This window comes from Marmota flaviventris, chromosome 19 (assembly GCF_047511675.1).
Source record: "Marmota flaviventris isolate mMarFla1 chromosome 19, mMarFla1.hap1, whole genome shotgun sequence".
In the NCBI taxonomy this organism is placed as follows: domain Eukaryota; kingdom Metazoa; phylum Chordata; class Mammalia; order Rodentia; family Sciuridae; genus Marmota; species Marmota flaviventris.
The window spans coordinates 37,834,660-37,849,745 of NC_092516.1; the positions used below are offsets into that span (position 1 = coordinate 37,834,660).

Here is a 15,086-nt window from a genome sequence, read left to right on the forward strand (position 1 = left end):
AATTTAGCAAGGCCCTAAGTAATTTAATGAGACCGTCTCAAAATACAATTTTAAAAGGGTTGACAAGAGAGGTGGCGCGGTGGTTAAAGTACCCCTGGGTTCAATCCCTGATACAAAAAAACTAAAACCTCCATCTCCTGAGAGTTTCCATGTCAAAGATAATAAATACAGACCAGAAAGTTATTTCATGGAGAAAAGAAGTTATATTTCTCAGGTAGACTTACTTACTAAACTATGTCAGCTAACTACTTTCAGTATCAAGTGGGGCTGAAAATAATCCCAAAATCTAAACAATTAAAAATTCCGCTAACATCCTCCAAAAAAAAAAAAAAAAAGACCAACTAGTTTACAACCAAGTACAAGGAACAACCTATTCCCTCTGATGTCCACTTACCTGGGTTCCTTTTGGAGTTCTATCTACTTTAACACACAAATAATCTCCATTTTTTTGCCAATGCAGCTTGCAGTCCACAACATTAAACAAATTCCTAACTCGGATCTCTTGTCTGGTAGGAAGCTGCATCAGGGTTACCCTGGCTGGAATGTCTTTGTCTTCAGGGACCCAAAAGGCTATTATGTTACCACCAGGAGACCAAGAAAAGTCTCTACAGGACAAAGAAAATAAAATGTTATACAAAAACTAAATTATTATAGAACTGAAAAAGGAAAGAACAGAACTCACTCTGTAAAAGCTACACTAGCATACGGACCAGCTAACACTAAACTGATACCTAGTTCACCACACACAGCACGTTCCAGACTGTTGCAGGTACTCTGTGTGAAGTCTAGCTGTCCTTATAACCCCGAGGCTTTGTTACACTCATTTTGACTCTAAGAAAAACAGATGTTACTAATCCTGCTCACTGTCACATAGCAGCTTGACTCCCACACTCTTAGCCACCAAGTACTGCTGCTACAAGGCAAGTAAAATTAATTTTTACTTAATGGATCTAGCTACATGAAATTTAAAGGTTAATTAAGGTGCAAAAAGGGAAAGCACCCAAGTCAAAACTTGAAGAATTGGCATAAATCCCTCTACCCTACAAATTTCCCCATAAAGTGGCTATTTTAACAATCTGTGAGTTCCTCTATATTGAAGAACATCTTTTTATATGCAAAATCCTGTTTTATATTTATTGGGAGCCAGGTCCTGATTTCATTATTAATTATAAGCCCAAATTATATCAAAGAATGGAAACACAAAAGGAGTAAGATACATCAACATCCTTGGACTAGGGGTAGTTTACAGTGGCAAGAGCATTCAGATAAATAAAAACATGAATGCTTGTCCATGACAATGAGAACACACTGTGGTTCACTGGTGCCTACCACTCCCACTTCCCTGATCACTAGAACAATAGGGAAGATCTTTCATCCAATGCTCATCCTTAAGAAGCTGAAGCCTCTGTACCTGAAGAGTCTCCAGTTCAAAAACAGGTACAGCCCAAGACTATTTGGTCATGAGGCTGGGGCCCTAGTGAGTTAGCTTAGTACCCTTTCACAATGCGAGGTTAGGGAGTAGACATTCACCTTTGAGGAAGCCCTCACCGACACCAAATCTGTAGGTCTCTTATCTCAGACTCCAGAACTGAGAAAAATACAGTTCTGTTGAAGTCACCTAGTCTATGATGTTTTATTAGAGCAGCCAGAGCACATTCATACCAATCTAACAGAAATTTTTACTTACTTTATTCCAGAAATCTTCAAACTCTTCTTGTCCAAAAGACCCATTGACTGCCAAAAACAAAAACAAAAAACCAATGAGGATTACAGTTGGGTTAGATGATGCCAATGTCTCAATAATACATGTAATTATTTAAAAAAGGAACGAGTACCCACTGAGTCTACCTGGGGAACAGTATAAGCACCAAGGGTAATAGGCAAAGAGGGCAAAACCACCTCCCACCTACCTAAAAGCAAAACACACACTTCCAAAGCCACTGCCTAAAGCACACAATTCAAGGCAGAAAACATTCAAGAGCTCCATCCAGAACAAGAGAAACTGGGAGAGTACAGCACCTGCACCCAGTGTGTCGAGCCCCGCCTTCCCTTCACTACACCAGATTAAGGAAAAGCATTATATCCTTGAGCAAGAGTACTGACAACTATAAGCAACAGACACCCTAGTCTGTCTTTGAGATCCTTAAAATCACTCACAGGAGTTTCATAGATGCTAAGGGTATCAAGCGTCATTCTTGCAAAGAATTTACCATCATGGCTCCACCTAAGAAGAAAAAAGAAGTGCCAGGCTACCTTAATGAAAAAACAAACAGCTACACACAGTTTACTGGTCTGGTCTACTCACTTAAAAATAGGCCAATGGGCTGAGCTTTCACAGTGAAATCCTCTTTTTTTGTGCCCAGTAAGGATGTCCCAGATAATTATGGCCTGAGGGTCATCCTGAGTGTCCATCAGCGGGCTAAAAGTCACCAGGTATCTGAAAGAGAAGGAGACAAAATGAAGTTGTGACTTGGTGTACAATGAGTGTGATTCCCCTTGGTGGGGGCTGAAGGCTGAGCTCCAGCACAGACAGCTATAGGAAGTCACAGGCATAGAACACCCAAAACAAGCAGTCAAGACTTGAGGGATCAGCACTGTTCCCACACACCATGCTCCCCTAGAATGCTCTCTGATCCCTCAAAAAGCATTCTCAAAGGAGGGAGAGAAGCCAGCCTGCGCAGGTGAGGCATTCATCCACTCTCAGTACCATGGTGGTGCAAGAGTCCCCAAGAATGGGGTCTCCACCAAGATCAGCACAGGGCAGACTACATACACCCCAAATGAGAGTCTGCGTGAGTAGGTTGGCCCAGAGGAAGGAGCAGTGTGCGATTCTCACAGCAGCTTTACCACTGTTAATTAATTAAGACTAACCAGGTAAGCAGAACAGATGGACACAGGATCCAAAAATCAAATATACCTACAAAGGAAATCAAGTATACCTCCAAAGGGAAACATCAACTATTTACCTAACACCTGGTCCCTGTTCACACATAGTGCAGATTTCCTAACCAGACTGCCCCCTCTTCACAATGTGCAGGAGAAAAGCAGAAGCAAGCAGACTGAGAAAGGCAGGGCAAACAGTTTCTTCAGGGCTTTCAATGACTGCATCTTTTCCTGGTGTGGCTCTGACACCAGATTAATCAGCCAAATTAAAAATGACAGCTTAAGGGTTGCGGTTGTAGCTCAGTGGTAGAGTGCTTGCCACACAAGAATGATGCACTGGGTTCGATCCTCAGCACCACATAAAAATAAATAAAATTAAGATACTGTGTCCATCTACAACTAAAAAAAAATTTTAAATAAATAAAAATTTTAAAGATTACAGCTTGAGTCACCTTTACCACCAGGTATGAAATTCCCTATTTGGACCTTTCAGACTGTCCTTAAACTATAGCAATTGATGAAGCCCTTAACTAAAAATAGACTTTTCCCACTGCAATTTATATAATCAAAGAATCCAACCATCCAAGCATTTCACCAATAATGAATGAGAAATCCCAGACTCTGTTCAAGCTGATCTAGACAAATGTGTAAACAAATTAATTATAACTTAATGTGGCAAGTTACAGGAATACAGGTGGAACTAGCTGCCTGAAGGAACTGAGAAAGGCTTCACAGTAGATAAAGCCTGGTATGCCTGTAATGTCTCAGGCTAAGGGTCTCTATCAGTTTTAACATACTGCTGCTAAAATGAGAAACATCAATTACTTTGTACCAGACATAAATAAAATGGTTAGGAATTAATTGGGTGCTCCAAATTCACTACATAAAAACTATTATATCAATTTTAAGAAATATCCACCAGAATTTAGCTTACAAAAACCATAAGACTGAATAAGTTAAATGATGCCTCAAGTAATCAGACTGATCCAGAACATAAAGAGTTTTTAGGATATCTGATTCTGTCTTAACAAGTCAATATGAAAATCAAAAGACAGGGAAAGATGTCTTCAGAGACACAACTACCATACACAACATTTACACCTTAACCAGGCCCAGGTACAGAGTTTCCAACTATGTCTAAAGCCTCATACCAAACCACATATACTTGTTTATCTTTTCTATGCACACATATCTATGATAAGTTTAATTTATAAATAAGACAGTAACAAGAAAATAAAATAAAACTGTAATAATGTGAAACTACATTTAAGGGGAAACTACATAATGTTAAACTACACACACTGCTATGTTCCCAAAAAGCTCAAGTAAAAAAAGTTTTACACACACACAGAGAGAAAATGACAAAGCAATAATAACAGAACGCTAACTGAAGAATTTCAGTAGAAAAAGTTCATGGAAGTTCTTTGTATTCTTCCCACAATTTTCCTTTTAAGTTTGAAATTACCACAAGATAAAAAGGTTTTAAAAATTATCTCTAGAGCAGAGTGCGGTGGCACACAGTACTGTAATCCCAGCAGCTTGGGAGGCTGAGACAGGAGAATCTCAAGTTCAAAGCCAGCCTCAGCAACGGCAAGGCACTAAGCAACTCAGTGAGACCCTGACTCTAAATAAAATACAAAATAAGGCTAGGGATAGGGATGGGGCTCAATGGTTGAGCGCCCCTGAGTTCAATCCCTGGTAAACCCCAGCCCCCTGCAAAAAAATTATCCCCAGAGATTGGCATGGTGGTTCATGCCTTTAATCCCAGCAACTCAGAAGGCTGAGGCAAGAGGATTACAAGTTCAAGGCTAGCCACACAACTTAGCAAGCAACTTAGTGAGATCCTATAAAAATAAAAAGGAATAGGGATGTGGGGCTCAGTGGTTAAGCACCACTGGGTTCAATTCAAGGTACAAAGAAAAATTAACCATAGAAAGCTGCTAACAAGGCTACCAGCTTACCTTTCACAAGGTGAGAAGTCAATGAGCTGAACCCCTGGGTGACTGAATCTCTGGATTTGCTTGAATTTCTCTCCACCCCAAAGAGCAATGCCTCTCTGATGAAAGGTTGCCAGGTAGGTGCCCTTTGGAGACCAACGCACATATGTCTCTGTCCATCTCTGTGGAAAAAGGTAGGGTCAGTGAATCTACCATATACTTCTCAGGACTCATTTCAAAGCTGGAAGAAGAATAAAAGAAGCTGTTCTCAAAAGAGTTATCTCAAAGGAAAAAAAAACACCTGCTCTTCTGTTAATTTTTCTTTTCTCTTTTTTTTTTGGTACTGGGAATTGAACTCAGGGGCGCTCAACAACTGAGCCACATCCCTAACCCTTTTTTTCATTTTTTTTTTTTAAAGAGAGAGAGAGAGAGAATTTTAATATTTATTAGTTATCAGCAGACACAACATCTTTTTGTTTGTATGTGTGGTGCTGAGGATCGAACCCGGGCCGCACGCATGCCAGGCGAGCGCGCTACCGCTTGAGCCACATCCCCAGCCCCCATTTTTTTTTTTTTTTTTAAAGAAAGTGTCTCCCTAGGTTGCTGAGGGTGGCTTTGAATTTGTGATCCTCCCGCTTCAGCCTCTTGAGCCTCCTGAGATTACAGATGTACTCCATTGCACCTAGTTCTTTCGTTACTTTCTAATGAAAACAAAGTTCTACTTTGTTAAGGAACTGCAAAAGAAATAACTGTGGACCCATGGGCTGCAAATACACACCGCTCTTTCTTCAATCGAGACAGGGTCCTTCACATCATTCCAGAATATTGAAGTCCGGTCTCCACTCTCAAAAATCACACTGTATTGATCTCTACATTCTGCCTCTTCCAGCCAGTAACGTAAGTTTCCCTTTAAAAAAAAAAAAAGGAGGGATTTAATAACAGTGCGTTACTTTTTTTTTAATGTTTTATTAGTTATTGATGGACCTTTATTTATTTATTTGTTTATATGCAGTGCTGAGAATTGGGCCACAACCCCAACCCCTGGTGCATTACTTTTAATCAAAGAAAAAATATCATTCATAACTCTAACTCCTAGAGAGAGAACAAACTCTGTGAACATCTTTAAACTGCCAAGGAATAACTAACTTCAAATCAAAATATCCAGCATTCCTTTTAACTATTTAGATATGGGTTTTATACAACTTACCAGGTCTTTGAAAGGCTGTTTCTCTGGAATATCCCATTCATCACTGATCGTCATATACCTGGAGAACAGACACTGCTGAGCAGCACACACTGACGACTGGGTAGGGTTAGAGAACACAGTGCAAGCCGAGGCAGTGCTGCACCCCTCCCAGCCCACCCCAGAGGTAGGGAAGGAATTAAGTGTCTGCTAGCGTTAGGACTGGTTAGGGGAGCTGCTGGACAAGAGCATGGGGCTGAGACTCATGACTGTCATTTTGTTTGACCAACAAGACATCTATGGTCTGAAAGGCAGTAGCACCCACTAAGGAAGGGCGACCACTCACACACTCGCACATATCAATGTCCATGTTCCCCAGTCAAGTCTAAACTTACTTGTCAAAATCGGTGAAGAGGTTAACCCGGAATGTGTGCTGCTTATCGAGCTTATAACCATCAGCATTTTTTACAGCATCCACAGCATGGGCAGGAGACGCATATTCCAGGAAGATATACCTGAAGTGTGAAAGAGAGCAATTCCAGCTTGTGCATTCTTTTATAGTCATACACTGTGGCACAAGCAACTAGGAAGACTAAAGCAGGAAGATCACAAGTTTGAAGGCAGCAACTTAGCAAGGCCCTCAGTAACTTAGCAAGACCCTGTTTCTAATGAAAAAATAAAAAGAGCTGGGGATGTAGCTCAGTGGTAAAGCATCCCTGGATTCAATTCCCAGTTTAAAAAAAAAAATACTAGGCAGTCAAACAAGAACCAAGTAACAACTGACAGGCCAAGTAGTTTCCCAAAGAAGAATGAAAATCCTAACTAGAGGATTCAAAGTTTCTACTTTAGGGATTATAAGCTATAGACAAGATAACAAGAATATAGGAAACATTTGTTGATGTCAAGATGTGTACAGCTATGTCAAAACTTACCAAATCTTATACTTTAAAATGACGTAGGTTTACTAGATATAAATTATCTCAGTAAAGCTGTTAAAAAAGTCTACTATTAGGCTGGGGCTGTAGCTCAGTGGCAGAGCACTTGCCTAGCATGCGTGAGGCACTGGGTTTGATCCTCAGCACCACACACACAAAAAATAAAGGGATTCTGTCCATCTACAACTACAATTTTTTTTTTTAAGTCTACTATTATGTATGAAATGCAAAGTTACAAAGGACCTCAGAGGATGTTCATTTTAAGAAAACTTATAGCACAGCAACTCCTGGTCAAAAAAGTCATCCTTCAACCTACTTCCCGAAATGTAAAACGTCAGCAGCACCACCTCTACTTGATACTTTTTCCAGAAACAAACTATCCTAGGTAGTTTTAAAAACTTCAAAACTTTACTTAAAAACCACTGTATCATCCTCTCATTCCCATGAGATGACTGTGCTCTCAAAAGCTGGCATTTACATGAAAGACTAACGGAGAAGCTCTGACAAGACTGGGAGGCAGTAAACAAACTCCCCAAAACTGTTGGCAGGAGACACTGGACTATACACAGCATATCACCCAGTGCACCATGGACAGGCACTCTGCACAGCTCAACAATCTTGACTCCTGGGTATAACAGAGAGGCACACACTTGCACAGATTACAGGTAGGGGACTTTTATAATGGTAAAACATTGTGTTAAAAAAACAGGAAAAGTCATAATAGAAAACAGTATCTAAAATTTGCCAATATGGAGGACTAGGTCAGTTGCACAGGGTTAACCTAATGTGCTTTAAGGCTTGGGTTCTAGCCCCATCACCATAAAAAACAACATAAAAGAATCAGAATATAACTTATCAACATGAAAGATCTAATTCTGAACAGAAAAAGCAATTGCACTACCGTTATTTTAAAAAAATATACCACTCTTTTTGGTAACACTAATAAATGCTAATTAAGCAGTGATGCAACAATTTCACCTAGATTGCAAGAAGCACCCCATTTCAGAGATGTTAAATGTGGAATAAGAGGCTGGGGTTGTAGCTCAGTGGCAGAGCACTTGCCTGGCACATGAGGCAATGGGTTCCATCCTCAGCACCACATAAAAATAAATGAAGGTATTGTGTCCATCTAAAACTCTAAAAGAAATTAAAATGTAGGATAAAAGGGTATCAGCATAAAACTCCACATGTAAAATTTTCTTGACACTCTGCCAGCATCCAGATCAGCCAAACCCTTACCCTTGTTACTACCTTGGGGGACAGTTTCAAGCTCATCAGAGTCTGACTCTTCCCAAGTCAGCAGCCAACACAACAGTCACCTTGTTCATTCTACCTCCATGATGACCCCAGGACCAAAATCCAGCTTCTGAGAGTTTCCAACTGGGGGTGGCCTAAATAAATGAATGCCCACTATTGCGGCATGCATTCACAGTGAGTTCCCACAACAGGTTATAATCATGTAGACACCAAAATACACACATGGCACTTCAATGATAGGAGTGCAGACTTACCCTTTTGTTTTTCCATCCTCTTCAGGATAATAATCATTTGTGATTTTCCCAAACTTGGAAAAGATCTTGTGGATGACATTTTTGAGCTTCTCAAGTCGGTCAGGCCCCACCTGAGGAACATTGTCCACTACAATCACCGAATCGATTCCATCTGCTTCCTGGGGACGATCTTTGAGTACATCGCCAAGTAATTCTGTGTGAGTAAAAGAATTGTCAAATGACTTTCTGAAACCAAAAAATACATTAGCTTACTAAAAAGACTGCCAAGTTTGGGGAGGGGGATCAATGATCTAATTTAAATGCTTTTACCATGACACAAGAAATCATGACCCAATTCACTTCAAGATTTAAACATGAGCCAGTCCCAGTGGCTCTTGTCTATAATGCCAGCAGCTCAGAAGGCTGAGACAGGAGGATGGAGAGTTTAAAGCCAGCCTCAGCAAAAAGCGAGGCACTAAGCAACTCTTGAGACCCTGTCTCTAAATAAAATGCAAAATAGGGCTAGGGATGTGGCTCAGTGGTCGAGCACCCCTGTGTTCAATCTCTGGTACCAAAAAAACAAAAACAAAAAACTTAAACATGGAAGAATCAAGAAAACTGTACATACTGCCTTTGATGTAACTATAAACAGTCAAGATCTATCCACTGATTCTGGCAATAATGGAAGAGCTGAAAGTAATTTAAAAAATTTTTAATAATGCAAAATGCAAACAAGGCAGAAAACTTGAAGACCAAATACTAGATCTTCCAAAGATCCCTAGATTTCAAAAGGTTTCTAGCAATAACTGGGCAAAATTCCATGACAGTGTCAACAACGCAGGACACGAAAGTAGGTTTTTCATGTTAGAGTTTAGAAAATATGCAAATATTGAGGTGCTAGAAATATTCACAATACTTTTGTTTTAGTGAATACAAATTACTAGAAAATTTAGGGAGGAAGAAATATCTTTTTAGTGAATAAGAGAATAATTAAAAAGAGAAATAAATGTGTGGAGAACACCCACTTTCCTCCCACCCTCCAGTTCCAGACCAGCGCCTACTATCCTGTGCAGGTGAGCAATCCAGCCTTAGACCAGGGAATCCAACAAAGAGACAAGCCAGGGACTGTTTCGGTAAGCCTATCTTGCCTCTCCAGTCAGAGCCCACCACCAGGCACTATCTGCTAGAGCTGCTCATAGAATCCAAAAAACACTTTATGTTGCATGACTGATTTAAGTCACTGGCCACTAGTAATGGACTCAACCTTCAGCCCTTCTCCCTACAATTACATAGTTTGTTCCTCTAGCAACCAGCACCCTCACCTCAAAATTACTCAGGAATCTCCAGCCAGTAGTCACCTAATAGCATACAAAAAATATATTGGCAATCCCAAGGTTATTAAGAGTTGTATGCCAGGAACCAAGGGCAGAGAGTAAAAGTAAATGCTACTTCCTATTATTTCACTATCTCAATAGGCTCTTGGAAGACAGTACTAAGGCAGACAGGCATTTAAACCCCAAAACTTCAGTTCTCAAACTTCTGATGAAGAACTGATTCATTTCCATAAAACGGCCAGCTAGAATAAAAGAAATGGAAGAGAAAAATGAGTGTAAAAAGTATTAGGGCCAAAAAACAAAGAGAGAAATAAACAGGTCCCAGAAAGCAGCCTGGAGCCCACATACCGGTGGGTGACACAATGACCCTGGGGCACTGCCAACTGTTATTTCGTGTGATTCTTGTCTCTGGTCCTGAGCCCTTTGGACCATAAAGCTCCAGCATCAATAAAAATACCTGACCTCCAGCTGGAGATGGGCACAAGGGAAGTAAAACTGAGTATCAGATGGAATAAAGTAAATCCCATATTTTTTAAATTTATTTTTTGTGATCCTAGGGATTGAACCGAAGGCAAGGGCTCTACCACTGAGCTATATCCCCAGCCCAAATTCTATATTTTTAATATGCATTCTATATAAACACTAAACCCAGGTAGAGTGTCTAGAAAGCAGTAAATTACTATGAGCTAGAAAATAAAGATACCTTTCAAAGCTGCCATCAAAGCATACTCATCACATGAAACCACATCAGCAAATACAGTCAAAATGAGATTACCAGGTAATTTTAAACATCATTGAAGAATGGCTTCTTATACATATTTCCAGTTGTTTGAACACTATACCCTAATTCATTATTATATCTCAACATGCTAGTTAGGTGCAGTAGTGCACACCTATAATCCCAGCAGCTCAGGAGGCTGAGGTTCAAAAAGCAGCCTCAGCAAAAGTGAGGCACTAAGCAACTCAATGAGACCCTGTCTCTAAATTTAAAAAAATATAAAATAGGGCTGGGGATGTGGCGTAGTGGTTGAATGCCCCTGAGTTCAATTCCTGGTAACCCCCACAGAAAAAGAATTTCAACATGCTAAACATGACAGATGTCATAAAATATTCCATTCCATTCTCAAAAGCTAAAGGTGAATTCTCTCAGCTTCTGTATATGTTTTAAATTTTCCACAAAAAAAGTTAAAAGTAATTGATGGGGGGTGTGAAGCTCAGTGAGAGCACACACAGGACCCAGGTTCAATTCCCAGTATCCTCCCGCCAACCCCTGGCCCAAAAATAACCACCACCTGAATTTCAAAAATGAAGACTAGCCAAAAAGGAAAAAAGCTGAAAAGAGGCAGCTCAGGGAAACAGCAATCTCAGAAATCTTCACTGTAGAAACTGTAGTGGAACCAAGCACAATCGTGGTTTCAAAACAGAATTAAAAAGACCACTGAGAATAAATATAAAAATGGCAATAATTTTTAAAATATTTTTCAGTTGTCAAATGTATCTTTTATCATTCATCTATTTATTTATTTAAATGCAGTGCTGAGGATTGAATCAAGGGCCTCACATATGTCAGGCAAGCACTCTACCAACTGAGCCACAGCTCCAGCCCTAAAATGGCAATAATTAAAAAAAAAAAAAAAAAAAAAGACACTGTAGTAAAATCTCTGGGTTATTTTTAAAGCAATGTTCACCATACAATTAGGAGTCCTGTTGAGCCGGATCTGAACTTACAAGGCTTATAATAAAAACCTCAGCTTTTACAAACTATGCCTCCTTCCCACAAGCTCAAAGCATCTACCTAGTCTATAAGAATCTGCCCTTATTTAAGAAGGGAATAAATGCAGTAACTACACAATGGGAGACCTATCTTGATCACTGTGGGTTACTCCTGGCTCTTGGATTCCCCATCTGGCTCCAGAAAAAAAGAAACAATTTTCAAATAAATAGCAAATATACAGGTAAATAATATTTCATAAACCAAAGAAGATGACATTAGAAGAGATTTTATTCACATTTTTGTATGGCAGCTCAAATTTTAGCCAGAACGGAAGATGAAAATTAAAGAATGAGCCAGGTGTGATGGCACATGCCTATAATCCCAGTGGCTTGGGAGCATCCCAAGTTCAAAGCCAGCTTGGCAAATGACTTAGTGAGACCCTGTCTCTATAGCGTGAAAAAGGGCTGGCGATATGACTCAGTGGTTGAGCACTCCTGGGTTCAATCCTCAACACCAAAACATAAATAAAAAAATAATTAATTTTTTAAAAAGATTAAAATGTGACTGTGGAATAGTGATGCAGCTGAGGCACAGGCCTATCATTCCAGCTATCCAGGAGGCAGAAGCAGGAGGATCCCAAATTCAAGGGCAGTCTGGGCAACTTAGGAGACCCTGTCTCAAAAAAAAAAAAAAAGAACAGGGCAAGGCAGACTCTGCACTACTAAAAACAGTCCGTTTTTTAAAGGGAGACGCTTCTATGGTCTTACCTTCCCAGTCTACGGCCTTAAGAGTGGGGGAGGGAGGTGGCTCAGTGGTACAGCACCAACACCACACACACACACACACACACACACACACACACATTTTTTTTTTTTTAAAGAACACATACATTAAAAAATACATGGCTCCTCAGGACCAAGCAGCCTCCCTTCCCTATGGACCACATTGCAACATCAGGATCGTACAGGCTCCCTGAAACCCACTAGGACTTTACCCAGCCTGGCTGACCTTATGATGTTAGCGCGCGCGCGCGCGCACACACACACACGCACACGCACACGCACACACGCACACCCCTCCAGTCTGTGAGTGGTGGTCTTAAAGAATGATTTTTTAAAAACTCAACTGCAAAATAAATAACCAAGGGTTCAAAATGAGCGTATAAACAAAAGTCAGATTAAAAAACAAAACAGGGCTAGGATTGTGGCTCAACAGCCGAGCATTTGCCTTGCACATGTGAGGCACTGGGTTCAATCCTCAGCACGACATAAAAATAAACAAAATAAAGATATTGTTGCCATGTATAACTAAGAAAAATTAGAAAACAAAACTGGCGTGTTAGAGGCTGGGGTTGTAGCTTAGAGGTGGAGCTCCCACGCTTGATGGCAACGGGTTTGATCCTCAATACCACATAATAAATAAATAAGAATATAGGGGTGGGGAGGATTGGTGTGTTAAAAAAAAATCACCGGTCTGGACAAAGAGTCCGGTTATAATCCTAGTAACCTAGTTTACCCGAAAGGACACACTTCCTCAGGGAAAAGCGGCAGACTAGATGTTCACAGTCGTGTTTACTCTACTCCTCACGCTAAATTATTTTTATATCAAAAAACTGTAAAACAATGATGACAGTAACTGGGAGCAGCTTAAAAATGTTTAAATGCCATTAAATCTGAAAAAGTAATGGTCTGCTCTGTAGACTTAAAAAAAAGATGAGAACTTGGCAGGTTCTGCCAGGCACTGTTCTATTAAGAAATTAGTAGAACAACACTGCACCAAGTTCTGCACCACCTGTCCCTTCATTTCGGCCAGCTCAGATCTGGTTGGTCAGCTCCGGGGTCCTGGGCCCGGAAATGGTGCATTCTGCTAGGCTCTGCCCCCCAGCTGGTACTACTCATACACACCGGGCTCCTAAGAGCTCTCCGACCCCCGTCTGGAAACAAGAGAGCAGGGTCCGGACACCCGCTGCACGCAGCGACAGCAGCTGCAGCGGGCACCCCTCCCGGCCTGGCTGAATTTCGCGCACACCCTCACCGGATTTGTGCCCAGGCAGGGGAACCAGCCAGAAGGTTCCGCCAGGCTCACGCGCCTCACCTTCCTCGCTCACGTCGTCCACGAAGTCCTCGGGGTCGCTGAAGGAGGGCTCATCCGCCTCGCCGTTCTCCACCACGCGCGGCTCGGCCTCAGCCGCGCTGCCCTCGGGTCCGCCAGCCTCCTCTGCCGACGCATGAGCCGGGCCATCCGCAGGCGGGTCGCTGACCTGCTCCGCCAAGGCAGAGCCCTGCGCGGGGGCGGGAAGCTCGGCCTGCGGCGCGGGCTCCTGGGAGGGCGGCGGAGACGCGGCCGGGCCGGGGACCACCTCCTCCGCCTGGGCCTTCAGCTCGGGCTCTGGCCCGGCCGCCGCCTCCTCCTCGGCGTCCTCGACCCGCGCCGCCTCAGGCGCGCCGGGCCCCGCCGGCTCTTCCTCCAGCGGCGGCTCGGCGGCCGGCTGCTGCCTCGCGGGCTCGGCCCGCTCTTCGGCCGCCTCGGGCGCCGCCACGTTCTCCGCGTCCTGCATGGGCCCGCGCTGCTCCTCTGCCGGCTCTGCGCCGCGCTTCCGACTCCCAGGCAGCCCCGCGCGCCCGCTAGCGCCCAGCCACGTGCGTACGACAGGGGCCCAACCAAGCTACAGCGGAGGGGCGCCCGCGCTGTGGTTTCTCGTGTGGAGCCCGGAACAACGCAGTTACCCGAGAAAGTGTTCAGAAACGAGAGTAGCGCAGCGTCCGTGACAACAACGTGCTCGATCCCAAGCAACACGGCTGCATCCAGCAGTTCTCACACTCGCCGAAATCCACAACCATCCCATTCGTGAGAGCGGATGGTTTCGCCCAAAATGGCAGCCGCTCCCTTCCTTCTCCCATCCGGCGCTGCGGGGGGAAGATTGAACAATTTGAGGCGCCGATGGCAGAATCGGGAAATCACTTTAATATGCAGAGTTACACAAAAATATGATGTAACTCGAAAATCAGTACCACAGAAAACTTTAGGCTTAACAAACGATTCTCCTTGTGCTAGTTTCGTCTCTGGACAGGCAAATTGTTAAGCTTACATGACTCAAACCCCCCCTCGTGTCTGTGTTTTAGACTCGTCCACTGACGGGGCAAAAGAATGGACGATTCCAAAATACACGAAGAATTCGCGGGAAACCATGGAAGGCCAAAACTACTAAGACGACTTCTGTCTGGCGCGATACAAAAACGTATGACAGTGGCGGTAGTCATTTACGCCCTCCCCTGCCCCCGCGGCCATAGCTGGGCCTTCCCCGGGTTCTGACTAGCACTATGGTTCAGTCCGCGGGAGACCGCCGCCCTCATATGCAAGCGAGCAAGCGGTCACGTGGTGGGCGTGGCCGGTCCTTCTGGCCGCGGCCACGCGGATGCCTTGGAGTGGTTGGTACCTCCACAGGTTGTTAGGTGTTTGCATCTGTTATCTTTTTAGCTAGGCTGGAGGGCACCTACTTGTGCAATGTGCTTATCCTTAAAAAGGACCAGGCGGCTGCCCAGGGCTGGTTGGGAATAGTTGGTGCTTATGGGGCACCGAGTTTCTGCCTAGGAAGATGTGAGTTTGGAGG

General features: G+C 42.9%; 2 protein-coding genes across 3 annotated transcripts in view; one reads left to right on the forward strand and one right to left on the reverse strand.

Annotated features, from left to right (window-relative positions):
- The window catches only part of LOC139702930 (eukaryotic translation initiation factor 3 subunit B), a 24,346-nt gene extending 10,274 nt beyond the window's left edge, over window positions 1-14,072 (reverse strand). Inside the window, exons 1-10 of one of the 2 annotated variants that reach the window (XM_071605545.1) lie at window positions 13,571-14,072; window positions 8,450-8,642; window positions 6,399-6,518; window positions 6,028-6,085; window positions 5,599-5,727; window positions 4,845-5,002; window positions 2,306-2,437; window positions 2,158-2,224; window positions 1,688-1,734; window positions 395-605 (exon numbers count right to left, since the gene is read on the reverse strand). In XM_071605545.1, the coding sequence (XP_071461646.1) occupies window positions 395-605; window positions 1,688-1,734; window positions 2,158-2,224; window positions 2,306-2,437; window positions 4,845-5,002; window positions 5,599-5,727; window positions 6,028-6,085; window positions 6,399-6,518; window positions 8,450-8,642; window positions 13,571-14,033 (1,578 nt within the window). In that variant the 5' untranslated portion in view covers window positions 14,034-14,072. The remainder of the gene's footprint in view (window positions 1-394; window positions 606-1,687; window positions 1,735-2,157; window positions 2,225-2,305; window positions 2,438-4,844; window positions 5,003-5,598; window positions 5,728-6,027; window positions 6,086-6,398; window positions 6,519-8,449; window positions 8,643-13,570) is intronic. The other variant, XM_071605546.1, reaches the window with a different exon arrangement.
- Window positions 14,073-14,608: 536 nt separating this feature from the next.
- Snx8 (sorting nexin 8) overlaps window positions 14,609-15,086 on the forward strand; it is a 75,267-nt gene continuing 74,789 nt past the window's right edge. The window contains exon 1 of the mRNA XM_071605547.1: window positions 14,609-14,714. Within this exon, the coding sequence (XP_071461648.1) occupies window positions 14,624-14,714 (91 nt within the window). The 5' untranslated portion in view covers window positions 14,609-14,623. The remainder of the gene's footprint in view (window positions 14,715-15,086) is intronic.